This window comes from Phascolarctos cinereus, unplaced genomic scaffold (assembly GCF_003287225.1).
Source record: "Phascolarctos cinereus isolate Bilbo 61053 unplaced genomic scaffold, phaCin_HiC Scaffold_3;HRSCAF=262, whole genome shotgun sequence".
NCBI classification, from domain to species: Eukaryota; Metazoa; Chordata; class Mammalia; order Diprotodontia; family Phascolarctidae; genus Phascolarctos; species Phascolarctos cinereus.
The window spans coordinates 104,885,599-104,900,890 of record NW_027555736.1 but is presented as its reverse complement, the minus strand read 5'-3'; the positions used below and the strand labels follow the sequence as shown (position 1 = coordinate 104,900,890).

The 15,292-nt window shown below is 40.0% G+C and overlaps 1 protein-coding gene across 1 annotated transcript in view; it reads left to right on the top strand.

Moving 5' to 3' along the window:
• SORCS3 (sortilin related VPS10 domain containing receptor 3) overlaps positions 1-15,292 on the top strand; it is a 670,210-nt gene that overhangs the window by 437,345 nt on the left and 217,573 nt on the right. Inside the window, exon 5 of the mRNA XM_020987979.2 lies at positions 5,692-5,765. Coding sequence (XP_020843638.1) covers positions 5,692-5,765 — 74 coding nt within the window. The remainder of the gene's footprint in view (positions 1-5,691; positions 5,766-15,292) is intronic.

The window sequence follows — 15,292 nt, the reverse complement described above, 5'->3', positions numbered from 1 at the left end:
AAAGTCAGAGGAACCCTGGTCTCAAGGAGCTCACATTCTAATGGGGAGACAATACACATGGGAGGTTTCAATTGCAAGTCAGATAGAAAGATCCTGTGGTCATTAAGATGCAGTGGTTAAGCAGATGGGAATACCTCTTCTTTAATGTCATTTCCATTAAATCATATCAGTCCATGATATTGAAGTATTTCAAACTGCCAGGGATGTTGGCAGCAAGAATGTTCTTTTCTCCTGGGTCTTCAGTAGCTGTGATTGTATCACCTGCAGAAGCAGTGGCCAGGGTTGCTACTCAGGATGATGGCTGAGGTCACTGAACTGGAAGCATTGGCTCTTGGTTTCAAGGTCCTAGACTGTCTCCATCACAGTCTGAAGAGAAATGATAGTCAAAATAATTGTGTTTTGACTTGCAGGGCATGTGCTGTCTCCTTTCCAGGGAGCTTTGCAGCCTCAGTTAGGCTGGCTTGCCTGCCTTGTGAGTGGCAGTGTGTGGGCAGTGGGTAGGGATGGCTGGTCCCCTCTGCACAGGAGTTGCTTTCCTGGATGATGGCTTTGGGGCTAGGCTGGAAATAGGATTAGTGGTCTTGAGAAGGGGTGGGACACTGCTCCTGATCTTATCTGCCTATTAGTGACAGTTGGCCAACAATTATTTCTGGTGGATAAGGAAGGTGGGGTCCTTCTCCACCATGATTTCTCCCCTTAATTATGACTTTGAGATCATGGCTGAAAGCAGTTCTAATAGTTGATATTGCTTATGACACTTAACTCATAGGATTCTTGTAAGACTCAAGTAATATCTCTAAAGAGCTTTGTAGACCTTAAATACTAAATGAGTGTTATTGTTATTATGATTAATATGTGAGCTGGGATAAGTTGCTTGAGTTTTTAGACCTCAGTTTCTCCATGTATAGCATGACAGGGGTGTGTTAGATGACATCTAGGTCCTTTGAAGCTCTAAGATTCTCTTATATGGTCTTTTCTCCAAATCCAATGACCTTTTCTCAGTCTTCATTATCCTCAACCTCTCTGCAGCCTTTGACCTTGTTGATCATCATCTTCTTGATTACCTTTTCTCTATATATTTTGGGGCACCTCTATCTCCTGGTCCTCCTACCACCTATCTGACCACTCCTTCCCAGTCTCCTTTGCTCTCTACCTACATGTGTCCCATAAAATTCTGTCCTGGGCCTTCTTTTCTGTCTCTATACTAATTCACTTGGTGACCTCATCAGCTTCCATGGATTCTATTAACATCTCTATGCTGATCATTCTCAGGTCTACCTATCCTGCTCTAATCTCTCTACCTACCTGACAATTTGCATCTTCAACTGCCTTTCAGACATCTAAACCTGTATATCTAGTAGATATCTTAAACTCAACATGACCAAAACTGAACTGATTATCTTTCTCCCTAAGCCCTCTTCCTCCTAACTTCCTTATTACTATCTGGGAGAAATGGCATCCTCTCCTCTCAGTCCTTCAGACTTGCAACCTAAATGTCATTCTTTACTCTACTATCTCTCATCCCTCCACCCCCCCCGCAACCTTACTTCATATCCAATCTGTTGCTAAGGCCTACCAATTTCACCTTTGCCACATCTCTTGAGTAAGCCCCCTTCTCTTCTGTGACATTGTCACTACTCTGGTGTAATTCTTCATCACCTCATGCCTCGATCACTGCAATAGCCTGCTGGTGGCTCTGCCTGAGCCAGGTATTTACTCATTCCAATCCATCCTCATTCAGCCACTAAAGTGATTTAAAGTGACCTAAAGCACAGGTCCTATCAAATCACCCCCTTACTCAATAAACTCTGTTGGTTCCCTCTCTCCTCCAGAATTAAATACAAAATGCTCTGCTTGGCATTCAGAGCCCTATATAACCTTTCATTGTTGTTGTTCAGTAATTTCCAACTCTTTGTGACCCTGTGTGGGGTTTTCTTGGCAAAGATATTAGAGTGGTTCGTCATTTCCTTCTCCAGCTCATTCTTACATCTGAGGAAACTGAGGCAACAGTGTTACATTACTTGCCCAGGATTCACAGCTACTAAGTGTCTGAGTCTAGATTTGAACTGAGGCCTTCCTGACTCCAGGCTGAGCACTATGTCTACTTTTCCATCTAGCTGTCCTCCCCCTTCTATCTTTCTGGTCTTCTTATGTCTTACTCCCTACCATAAACTCTTCAATCCATTGACATTGTCTGTTTGCTGTTCCACAAACAAGACACACTATCTCTTGGCTCTGGGCATTGTTTCTTTATGTCCCCCAAGCTCTCCCTTCTCATCTCTGCCTGTTGCCTTCCCTATCTTCCTTTATGTCCCAACTAAAATCCCATCTTCCATAGGAAGCTTTTTTCAACTCCTCTTAATTCTAGTCCCTTTCTTCTCTTAATTGTTTCCTATTTATCCTGTAGGTAGCTTCTTTGTACATATTTATTTGCTTGTTGAGGGCAGAGACTATCTTTTGCCTCTTTTTGTATCCTTAGCACTTAGCACAGTGCCTGGCATATAATAGATGCTTAATCAAATCTTTTTTTAGATTGGCTGATTATATGATCAGATGTTGTTATATGTGGAGATCAACAGTTCCCATCACATTTTACCTTGGCCTTGAACACAAGCTGAAACATTTGATCTTGCAAAAACTTCTCAGTTGAAAGGTACTGAGATGCTGCCCATCCTGGAAGAAAATAATCACAGACCTCAGTAGTTTGCTTTGACTCTATAGACTGTGTAACTATGTAACTACCCCCCCCCCCCCCAGTCTTCCAATAAATTTGCTCTTTCTGTTTATCCTAGTCAGGCTTTAGTCAAGGAATTCAATTTAATCTCTCCACCAACAGTCAAATATAGGATCTGATATAGAAAAGTGAATGGAGGTAGTGGAAATCCAAAAGCAGATAGTCTCTGGGTTTTTCTTGATAGGCATGTTCTCTCCGAGAGTGATGAGAGTGCAAAAAAGGGGAATGAAAGGAGAAATACATCTTTTCAGTGAATCAAGTACAGCCACATCTTGTACACATATACAAGTCACAGAAATCTCCTTTGAAAGGAAAAGCAGAAACACTAGTAGAGGCAGATGCCAAGAAGGCAGAAATGAGTATAGCATCCTTGGAGGTTGGGGGTTCTCATTGTCTGTCTTTCCTTTGCTCTGGTTTCTCTGACAAATGAAGAGGCGATTAGATCAAGGATTCATTTGCACAATGACATTGATGCTCTGGCTAGTGTAGTTGGGATCTGAGTAGATAGAATGATCTAAATCAATAAGGTATAGAGAAATCAGGTGCATGTTCCTGAATGAGAGTGATTGGGAAGCTGATATGAATTAATCAAGGTCATCCAACTTGAATGCTTAGACCAAGGATGGGGAAGTTGTGGCCTTGAGGCCACATATGGCCTTCTAGATCCTTGTGTGCAGCCTTTTCACTGAATCCAAGTTTTACAGAACAAATCCTTTTATTAAGGGAATTTGTACAGTGAAGTTTGAATTCAGTCAAAAGGCTGTGCTTGAGGACCTACCTGGAAGGCCACATGTAGCCTTGAGTCTGCAGGATCCCCATCCCTGGCTTAGAGAAACCCAAGAATCATAGGGAGTGTGATCTACCCATATAAATTATGGTACTATAAGTCCTATCATTAGAAAAGAATTGCTTTCAGTTGTTTGTTAGCCTTTATAAAAGGAAATGATGATGACTGAGAGACAGCATATGTCTCATGGCTGGAAAAGATCTCAAAGGACATCAATTCCAAACTTTATTGAAATGACAATCCCTTCTAAACTATACTTAACAAGAGTCATCCAGCTTTGGTTTAAAGACTTTTAATGATGGGTGGTAAACCATTGCCTCTCAAGGGAACCTATTTCACTTTTGGATATCTCTAAATATTAGGAAATTTTTACACTTATATCAACATTAAATCTTCTTGCAACTTTCACCTATTACTCCTACTTTTGCTCCCTGGAGCCAAGCAGGACATGTCTAATCCCTGTCCCATATGATACCTTTAAATACTTAAAGGCAGCTATTATGTCTTTAGGAAGTCTTCTCCAGTCTAAACATGCCTGATTTCTTTAATCCTCATATCACATGATATTGAGGCCTTTCATTGTCCTCATTACTATCCTTTGAACACTTTCCACCTGATCAATTTCCTTCCTAAAATTGGTGACCACAACAAAATGTAGTGCTTCAGAAAATTTCTTTGAGTAAAATAGAGTACAGTAAAACCTGCCCCAACCCTTTCTTTTTAGGATGCTTAAATTTATTTATTTTTAACATTCATTTTTAAAATTTTGAGTTCCAAATTTTCTTCCTACTCCTCCTCCACCCACTGATAAAGCAAGCAATGTTATCAATTACATATGTGAAGCCATGCAAAACATATTTCCATAGCAGCCATGTTGCAAAAACAACAATGAAAAGCAAGAAACATAAAGACAGTGAAAAAAGTATGCTTCAGTCTGCAGTTGGAATCCATCATTTCTTTCTCTCTCTCCAGAGATGGATAGCATTTTTCATCATGGTCCTTTGAAATTGTCTTAATTAGATAGCTAAGTCTTTTACACTTGACCATCATTACAATATTACTGTTACTGTGAACAATATTCCCCTGGTTCTGCTTAGTTCACTTTTCCTCAGTTCAGGTAATTCTTCCCAGGTAAAAACTGCCTCTCTTAATGCATCCTAAGATCACATTAGTATTTATTTGTCATATTTCCCATTTGACTCATACTGAGTCTGCATTCCATTGAAGGTTCCAGTTTTTCCCCCAGAAACTATTTTCTAATCATGCCTTCATCATCTTATTGTTGTGAGCTGATTTATTTTCAACTCAAGTGTACAGTTTTAAATAGATCTTTATTAAATTTAATCTTGTTAGGTTCAGCTCATCCTAACTTGTTATGATTTTGGATCCTTGCTGTGGAATGAAAGATGTTAGATAGTTTGCCTAGCTAAAGACATTTCTAGGAACAAGAAGAAACTGTGGTCTAGCATAGCCAGGGAAGGCTTCCTAGAACCAGTGGAATTTAAAATAGGTCTTTAAGAATAGATAATAAGCAATAAGAATCTCTTGATTATTTTTAATTGAGCCTAGATAGAACTAATATTTCTGGTTATAGTTAAAAAGACATAACTTTGGCTCCTATTGAAGAATGCACTGGTAGGCATCAACGGACACTCGACAATCCACTCTCTTGGCTTGAAGACTGATGTGGTGTACTGAAAATAGCACCATTCTTAGTGATAGAAAACCTGGGTTTGTGCCCTAATTTTGAGACTTACTGGCAGTGTAAACAAAGGGAATCTGATCTTAGCAACATGGTGCCACCTAACTTCTCATATGTTTAGCTTCCGCCTCTATAAAATGGGAATAATGATACTTATACTACCTATCTTATGGGATTTTTTTTTTGGGAAGTTGTTTGAAAACATTGAAACTATAGATTGAGGTGAAATAACCATCAATTAACAGATGCTTTTCAAATGCGCAAGGTCCTGTGGTAGACATCTGGTCTGAAATTTGGTTTATCTAGATCTATTGGGAATGGTGGTGATTCTAGGTGAAACCTATTTGTTTTTAGAAATAGTACCTTGATGTTCTACCATAAATATTTCCACAGCAATGCAACCCGTTTTCTTGTGGTCCCTTGATACTCATTGTTTCCTTATCCCCCACCTCATTTTGTGTTTTGCAGCTCTATAGCTCTATGGATTTTGGGAGAAGATGGCAACTGGTGCATGAGCACATTACACCCAACAGATTTTACTGGTAAGTTCTTAGTCTCACTGATATTCATTCATTCACTTAAATATTTATTGAGCATCTATACTATGCAAAGGACTGTTCTGGTGTTTGGGGTGGGGGTAACACAAAGATGAAGAAGCTAGCATTTACAATCTACATGAAGTGATCACATATATACATAGATAGGCTCAATACTATTGGTTCTATTCTTCCACTCACCCTTAACATGCACTTTGAAATCTTAGGTCACTATTAATTTCCTTACTGTTTAAAAAACTATCTCAGCAGAATTCTTAGGATTAAAGATTTAAAATTGGAAGGAACCTTATGGGTAGATCATTAAGTTTAATCCTCTCATTTTTCCAAGGTCAAATAGGTAAAGTGACTTGTCTAAAATCACCTAAGTTTTAAGTGGCGAAGATGTGATTACAATCCAGGTTTTTTGAATCCAAATCCAGTATTCTTTCCACTGCACTGTTTGGCTCATTCTGATTGCTAGCCAAATTAATAGGCAATAAGAAATAGCAACTTTATAGAGCACTGGAGTCTAGTGAGGGTGGGAAGGCATGGAGGAAGGTAAGAGCTTATGCTATACTTATCCTTCTGGGTAGATGGTCTCTAGTAGGATTAAGTTGCAATGGAAAGAACATTAGACTGGATTTAAAATCAAAAGACTTGGATTCTAGTCCCAACTCTGATTAGTTAAGGGCAGCTAGGTGGCACAGTGGATACAGCATCAGCCCTGAAGTCAGGAGGACCTGAGTTCAAATCCAGCCTCAGACCAAACACTTGACACTTACTAGCTGTGTGACCCTGGGCAAGTCACTTAACCCCAATTGCCTAAAAAAAAAAAAACAACTCTGATTAGTTAGCTTGAAACTTGGGTAAATTATTTCATCTTTCTGTGCCTCAGTTTCCTTTTTTGTAAAATGAGAGAGCTTCACAAGATAACCCCTTCCAGCTCTAATACTTTGTCATCCATTGTATGCAGTGTTGTGCCTTGCATGTGAGACATAGTTAATGGTTGATGGCCAAATGGATTTTTCAGTACCTCGTAGCTTGGATCCCTGATAAAGTCAGCCAGAGATGCTTGCTATGCGGAACAACAATTCTTCAGCCTGTCTGCCTCACTCACAAATTATTTTTTGAACCATTAATAGATTGGCTCAGCCCCTGGGATTATATTTGAAATGAGGAATTAATGACCAGTGAGAGTTTCCTGTACTTCTATGCTCAGTTTGGGAGGGGGAAGCAGGCAGAATAATGGATATCAAGCCCCACTCCCTTCTTTTTCCCAAAGCTGGTGTATTTCTAGGCTTTGTGAGCCAAACCCACTTCTCCCATTTGCGAAAAGTAGGAGTCTTTAACAAGCTGTGAGGAAAAGGAAATATTCTATGCATGATTTGTCAGCCTTTGAAGTTTTGTCTAAAAAGAGACAACAAAATTAGATCAATCCTCCAAATTTGATCTAAGAGACAAATAAGATTAGGTCAACCTCCATAGTTTTCTTTAAAAAGAGACAAATGAAATTAAGTTATTATGTGCTGTTTGTTCCCTTTCAGCTAGTGAAAATGTATGTATGGAAGTCAAAATAATCAGACTCAAAGAAGGGCCAGTTGAAAGAGCCTTTTATCCATAGAGTAAGTGCCCCCTCCTTTTCCCCCCTGACTCAGGATGCCTTTGTCAGCCAAAATTATGGTTCCCATAAGGCGAGGAAGCACATCTGCTTCAGGATATCTATCCTTTTGTTAGCCAAGGAAAATGTCATAACAGGATAGTGTCCATAAGATAACAAGGTAAGAGAAGTGCCAGTTAATCAAGATAGTGTCCAGTTCAAGGTGCCTAGTCCTCATCAGCCATAACAGAAGAATGCTCCTGGTCAGCTTCATCTAGCCTTCTAGCTGCTGACACAGAAAGGGGCATTTTGGGTTCATTCGGAAAGCATATAAAGCATTATAGTATGTTAACTCAGAGTGGGCCAGGTTTTTTTGGCCTTTTCAGGTGATAGGGGGGCTCAAGCTGGTTTACAAATTCTACAGTGCTCTGTCTATGTGGCTTTCATCAGCTGTCCACCAGCTGAAATGGGCCAGTTTCTCCAAGGTCTGATGCTCCAGGCTTCTGAATGAAAACTATCTCTTATTCAGAGTATTAAGAAATCGAGGTGGCCAGTCATCCAGGGGAGCTAAGTAGATGAAGAAAAGCAGCACAGTAGACTGAATAAGCTTTGTCATCAATTCTGAAAGAAATTAAATTAAATGGACTAGGGACTGCATTTTCCCTTTTTTGATAAAAAGAGGGGGGGAAAAAGGTGTTCTGACCCTGGGGTTTTATCCCCTTCCTTTGTGAAGAGAAAAGAATAAATTCCCAAATTCTGCCTGTCCCTGTTAATTGTACCCCAGATCCCCTTACTCTGCACTTTCTTCTTAACCTGCCCCCATGGGGGAAAATAAAAGTTAGTACCCATGATCACTTGCCAAGTAATGGCTGAAAGCCTCAGTTTGCAATTCCTGCTCATACTTTTCTGATGCATAATTGCCTCAATTATTTCTTTTTGTGTCATAGGAGGCATGAAGCAGCAACTCATTTCATAAAGCGTGTTTCTTGATGACTAAAAACAAATGTGCCTTAATCTCCTATTTCCAATGTGGTAGAATGACCAACAATGGGAGTATGATGGAATAGGATGTGGGTGCTCTAAATTTTGAAGGGGCACAGTAGTGGGCAAGGAGAGAGGGGATATCTATCTATGTCTTTCTGTCTATCTATCTATCTATCCATCTATCTATCTATCTGTCTATCTATCTATCCTACTTATGAAGAACAGCTTTGGAAGACATGTGTCTTCTCTGGGAGATATGAGGTGGAGATGATGGCTGAGCATTGGGAAAGTATCTGATAATAATAACAATACTGATGATTTTATTTTATTTTATTTTTGGGCAATTTAGGTGACTTGCCCAGGGTCACACAGCTAGTGAGTGTCAAGTGTTTGGTCTGAGGCCGGATTTGAACTCAGGTCCTCCTGACTTCAGGGCCAGTGCTCTATCCACTGCCCCACCTAGGTGCCCCTACAATACTAATGATAATGATACCTTACATTTGTACAACCCTTTCTACTTTCCACAGCCCTTTTGCGTCCGCTGTCTCGCTTCATCCTCACAGCTACCCTGTGAGTAAGTTAAGGCAGATATTATTATTATCCCCCGTTATCTGTCTAAGTATGAAAGCTCCTCTGAACCTACCATTTCCCACTACCCCCAAATTCCAGATGTGCTACCTATGCTAAGACTAAACTTGTAGGGAACTTTCTGTATGGACTATCTAGGCCACCCATCTCCACCCTAACAAGAGGAAGCTGTCTATATCAGATACCCTTTTTGTGGGCAGCCCATTTCTTTCCTTCCTTGATGTACGTTCCAGTCATCTGTTATTATCAGATTAATCAACACAACTACCTAACATTCTCCTTCCCCTCTGGTTTCATTTGCAATATGTGGTATAGAAAATAGACAAAAATGGAATTAGTTCCCAAACCCTTTCCTTCTATCTTTCATCTTTCCTCTGTGGGAAGTTCTGTTTCACAAAATTATATTCTTTGGTATCCATCTAGTAAATGGTAGACACTTTTCAACCCTTCCTTTGAGATGTTTCATAGTCCAGTGGGCCTTAGAAAGGAATGATTTTTTTCCCTCTCCTCTGTGGGGATCCTTATTTTTGTTCATAGATTTTCTTCTATAGCCTCTCTCTACCTATAGAGTTTACCCTTGTTGGAAGGCTTGAGGAATATTATCAGAACCCTACTCTAACTGATTCCCTATCTCACTCCCACAGAAGCTATTGCGAATCTTTTCCCTCCTCAAATCTTTCCTTCTTGCCAAATCTTGCCATTCTTATTTTTACATCTCTCACCCCTATTCTCCACTCACACATTTACCACCTCAATTCAGGCCTGCCTGACATCCTCAAGCCCCCTACACCTTCTACTCTCTCTCTCTCAACCAGTCTTCCTTTTTAGTTTACTGAAAAGAAGGCCATTTGATGTGAGTTCTCTCTCTCTCTCTCTCTCTCTCTCTCTCTCTCTCTCTCTCTCTCTCTCTCTCTCTCTCTCTCTCATTCTCTTCAAAACTCCTGGGTGTCTTCCCCCACTCTCCTCCTTTCCCCTAGTTTCTGACAAACTCCTTCTCTTTGCCAAGGCCAACACTTCTATATGTACACTTGATCTCATTGTCTCCCATCTTTTACAGCAAATTGCCACCCCTTTAACTCAAATTCTTAATGTTTCTATCAGCTAGTTCTTTCTCATTGCTTTCAAATATGCCCAAGTCTCCTCCATCCTTTAAAATTAAAAAAAAAAATTCTCTAGGCCCTACCATCCCCTCAAGATGTTGTTTTGTATCTCTCTTTCCTTTTTTATCCAAACTCTTCAAAAATTATATAGAATATAGAAATTCACTTCCTCTACTTCTTCTTCTCTCACTCATTCCTCAAGCCTTTGCAAGCTGCCTTCTGACTTTATCCCTTAACTGAAACTGCTCTCTCTAATGATCTCTTAATTACCCAATTTGATGGTCTTTTCCCAGTCCTATTCCTCCTTGACCTTGTATTTGATGGGATTGACCAGTCTCTCCTCCTGAATACTCTCTTGTCTCTACATTTTCATGATATCGCTCTCTCCTGATTTGTCTCCTACTTTTCAGACCTCTCATCAATCTCTTTTCCTGTCTCATCATGCAAATCATTCCCCCATAACTGCAGATGCTCCTGAAAAGATTCTGTTATAGGCTCTTTACTCTTCTCCTTCCATATTCTCTTTCTTAATAAATTCATCAGATCTTTAGGGTTTAACCATTATCTCTATGTGGATGAATCCCAGTACCATGTATCCAGTCTAAGACTCTCCCCTGAGCTTCAGTCCCACATAACCAATTGCCTGTTAGACACTTCAGACTGGATATCCTAGAAATATATTCAACTTAACATGCCTAAAACTGAACTCCTTTTCTTTCTGCCTCAACTCTCTCCTCTTCCCAATGACTCTGTTTCTGTCAAGAGCTACTGTCATCTTTTCAATCTCTAGGTTAGTATTCTCAGCATCATGTTGTATGTGTCGCTTTCCCTCACCTCACATGTCTACTCAGTTGCCAGATGTTGCTGTTTCTATTGTCATGTCTCTCTTATCTGACCTTAATTCTTACTTGGTCTGCCTTTCTTGTGTCCATCTTAAACATAGATGAAGAAGTAATTTTGTTTAAGCTCGGAGCTGATCATGTGACTTCTTATTCAATCAACTCCAGTTGTTTTCTGTCGCCTTTAGGATAAAACAAGCTCCTTTATTTGGCTTTTAAAGCCTTACATAACTTGTTCTCTGTCTTTCTTTCCTCAGTTAATGTTATCTCTCTACCAGCCTCTACACACTCGAACCCAAATCAATCTGTACCCACGTGCCCTCTTCTCTTTTGTACATATCCACACAGCCTGTACCCTCCCACCTTTTACAGCTAATTGCAAACTCTTTGACTCAAATCTTCAGCCTCTCCTTATCAACTAGTTCTTTCCCTATTGCTTTCAAATATGCCCAAGTCACCCCCAACCTTAAAAAAATCAGTTTATATTGATGTTCGAAAATAAATTGTGTTTAACTACTATATATGTATATATACATATGCGTATATAATAGTAGTATAGAAGTATCATATTAACTTTATATTTACATATGTACACACACAATAATATATGTGGATACATACGCATATATGTACGTAAGTGTGTGTTTACACACATACACCTATGTGTAATCCTTCAGTGTCCTTTTATGTATTATCTCCTCTCATTATAATGTAAGCTTCCTGCAGCAAGGAGCTATCTTTTTTAGTTCTCTTTGTATTCTCAGTGCATAGAGTGCCTGTCACATAGTGAGTGCTTAAAAATGCATGTTGACTTGACAGCTTCAGGTGGGAGAAATATTGTAGAAATTATGGTAAGGCAGACTTTGGCTTGGCAGAGGGAAGACATTTAAAAAAAAATCAAACATTCCCAACATCAGAATGGGCTACCCCACTAAATAGAGAACCCCCTCATAGCTACAAATTCCACCATCATTAATTTCAATGGCTTACAAATTCAGAGCTGGAAGGGACCTCAAGGGCCATGTAGTTTAGCCATATAATTTTATGGATAAGGAAAATGTAGGCAAGGGAGGTAAAATGAGGCTGTTTGGCCACTTGTCAGGAATGCTACAGAGAGGATTGCTCTTCTAGGAAATGATGTCTGATATCTCATCGGACTTTGAGTTTCTGACCTGATCTATATTCTCACAGCACAGATGATAACTGCCGATTAGACACCAGGAGGAGGCCAAAGATGGAGGAGGAGGAGGAGGAGTGGGTAGCACAGTTTTAGGAGGAGGTAGCTTCAGAATAGGTGACTCTTAAGGCAGCAGGCATGGTTAGTCGTGACATATGGTAGAGGGGCTTGTGGAATGAATGACTTGTTTGGCGAGGAAATAAAGCCAACCTGTATTAGTTATGAGTGTGTTGTGACCTGTATATGAGTACTTATGGCCTCTTAGTGATTGTGACTTCCCTTTCTAAACGATAAAATATAAACCGATTGATTCTTTAGAGGAGGTGGGGGTGCATAGAATGGCATAGTTTAATTGGTTGGGTCATATTCTCTAGTCTTATGTTTGTTTAATCATTCTCTGAGGGTTTTTCCTACTTTGGCATTCTGTTATTTAACCTCAATGAGTCTCACTTTCCTCATCTGCAAAAGGGAGATAATACTTTACACTGCCTCTTCCAAAGGGCTGTTGTGAGAAGCCCACTTTGTAAGATTTAAGACTATATATACATGGTAGATACCATCATAACCATCATCATCTTCATTGTCATCATTCTAGGCTCATCACTGCCAACAAAGAGCTTTATTCCCTGCAGCAAGTCCCTAAATCTGTCTAGTCTCTTTAGGTTGGCTTAGTGGAGAGAGTGCTAGATTTGGAGTCAGCAAGACCAGAGTTGAAATCCATCATCATCATACACTTACTAGCTGTGTGTGACCCTGGTTTCTCTCCACCTGTAAGATAGGGATAATAGTAGAATCTAGCTCCTAGATTTTTGAGGGTCAAATGAGAAAAGTTGCAAAGTGCTTTGTAAACTTCAAAGTGTTCCATAAATGCTACCTAATATTAGAGGATTTACTTTTTGCTGTGTCTATAAATAAATGGGTTAGATGAAATGGTCTCTAAAACCCATTCTTGTGCTTGTATTCTAGAATGCTAACAAACAGGATGTCCCTCCTTTCCCTTTCTCCTGCAAGGAGTCATTATCATCTTTCAATTCTGGTGCATAGGTATTTGAATGCTTGCACACATGGAAATCAGCCAGGACCAATCAGCTATTCTCTTAGACGTTCTCTTTTCAACTTTCTCCTCTTGATCTTCCTTGAATCATTTGAATGCAATGTCTTTTAAAATGTCTGTAAACGTGTAGTGTGGTGTATGGGGGAGTGGGAAGGGGAGCCGTGTCTGCCTGTGGAAGACTCCAAGTCAGAATTCCTTTACTAATTCTTGTCTCCAAATTTGATCACACCTGCCTTTTTATGTAGTGAAGGTTGTGCTTAGGAAACAGTTTCCTTTTATTCATCCAGGGTTATCTTCTTGATCCCTACAGATGATACGATTCCTTAATAACTATATGCAGTCATCTGTAGAGTGTTAACGTGTGTGTGTGTGTGTGTGTGTGTGTGTGTGTGTGTGAGAGAGAGAGAGAGAGAGAGAGAGAGAGACAGACAGACAGACAGACAGACAGACAGACAGACAGACAGACAGACACTGGCTTGAGATTGCTTCCTGGAAAATCAAGATCTTTTCAAACACGGTTAACATTACTGGCTGAATTTTCCAAAGCTGCCTCCAAATTTGCATTTACAATTTTGCAAACACAGTCATTTGCGATCTCAAGTAATGGAATTTAGGCATCAACCTGATATGTGGGACCAGCTTGAGAGGCCCTTTGAAAAGCAGGGTGCACCACAAATAATATTTAATTTGGCTTTCCTTTACATTTTGAAAGTGGTGCAGCAATTTAAAAATACATTACATTCAAAGTAATACATGTGAGGTCAAGAGGGGAGGTTTGGAAGTACAGCTTGGAAGCAGAAATGGACTCTCTATCTCTGGTGGCATGGGTTTCTGGTGCAGCAAGCCAGTTGACATCCTTGCTTTGGAAGAAATGTTTTAATGTTGTAAGCAAAGCACACTGTCCAGAGGCTAAACTGGGGGCTCAGCAGGGAGAAAGCATCTGGTTTGGAGAACAGAGAAGAGCTGGGCACAAACAAAAGTTATACTTGGGCAATATGAAATTGGGGAGGACAAGGTAGGTTTGCTGACATAACTCAGGCACAGCACCAGTCAGGAAAACATGAGAAATATTTGACTGAAAATAATTGACTTTGAGTTGAATGTGAGATTAGAAACATTTAAGTCCACTCCCTCCTTTTACAGAGGTAAAGACTAAGGCTGGGAAAAGTTTGCATGAATTGTACAGGGTTTCACTGGAGGTATCTGAGGCAGGATTCAAACTCAGGTTTCCCTGACTCTAAGTCTATCACTCTCTCCACTGTGCCTCTTAGACTTGGATTCCCAAGGAATAGATATAAATTTCAAGGATGAAACAGGAACATAAAAGGAGAGACACAGGTATACCTGGATATTTCCAGTGTGACTTTGGATGGTAGAGGGAGCATCTAACTCCCAAGGTGCAAGTTGAGATTCCCTTTCTGTCTAGGCATTTGGGTATTAGATCAATCGTGGAGTCTGAAGTCTTATTCCATGGATGATTATGAAGGGGAAATGAGAAATCTTTATTCTGCTCAGAGGCAGTGGGATTCCAATGATAATAAACTCTTCAAGACAGCAAATTAGATTGTTCTCACACAGGGTGAGATTTGAACTACTTTTTTGTAGTGTGAGGTCTGAGGTTAGAAAACCCCCAGAATATAATATAATGTAACTTGTGTGGTTTTTTGAGTATTTCTGAAGTGAGGACTGCTTATTCAGTACTTGCATGTTGGATGGAAAGAACAAGGTGAGGAAGGGGCAGGAGGACAAGAAAATGAAACTTGTCAGTAATGGTCTCATCTTCCTTAGAACCCTGGAATAGGGACTATGAGGGTAGGTGGCTGAGTTAGGGAGTGGGAGAGAGATATTCAAGTACACTGAAGTGTGCTTTAGGAAGCCATTATGGACCATTGGAAAGAGTGCTGATGACCTCTAAGTTCATCTAGAACCAGGAAGGTCAGTGATGTAACAATGATCCTTTGAGGCCTCTAAATTTTTCTATATCTACAAAAGGCTTGATTCTTTCCAAAACAGATACAAATCCTCCTGGAATATCCAGGTGCTTGGGCTTCAAGAAAAAAAAAGTAGACAAGTCTTAAATCATAGGATTATATCTCGAGAAATGGAAGGGACCATAGAGGTCACTTCAATTTAACTCCCTCACTTTACAGATGAGGAAACTGAGGCCCAAGAGATTAAGAGCTGGCTGAACGTC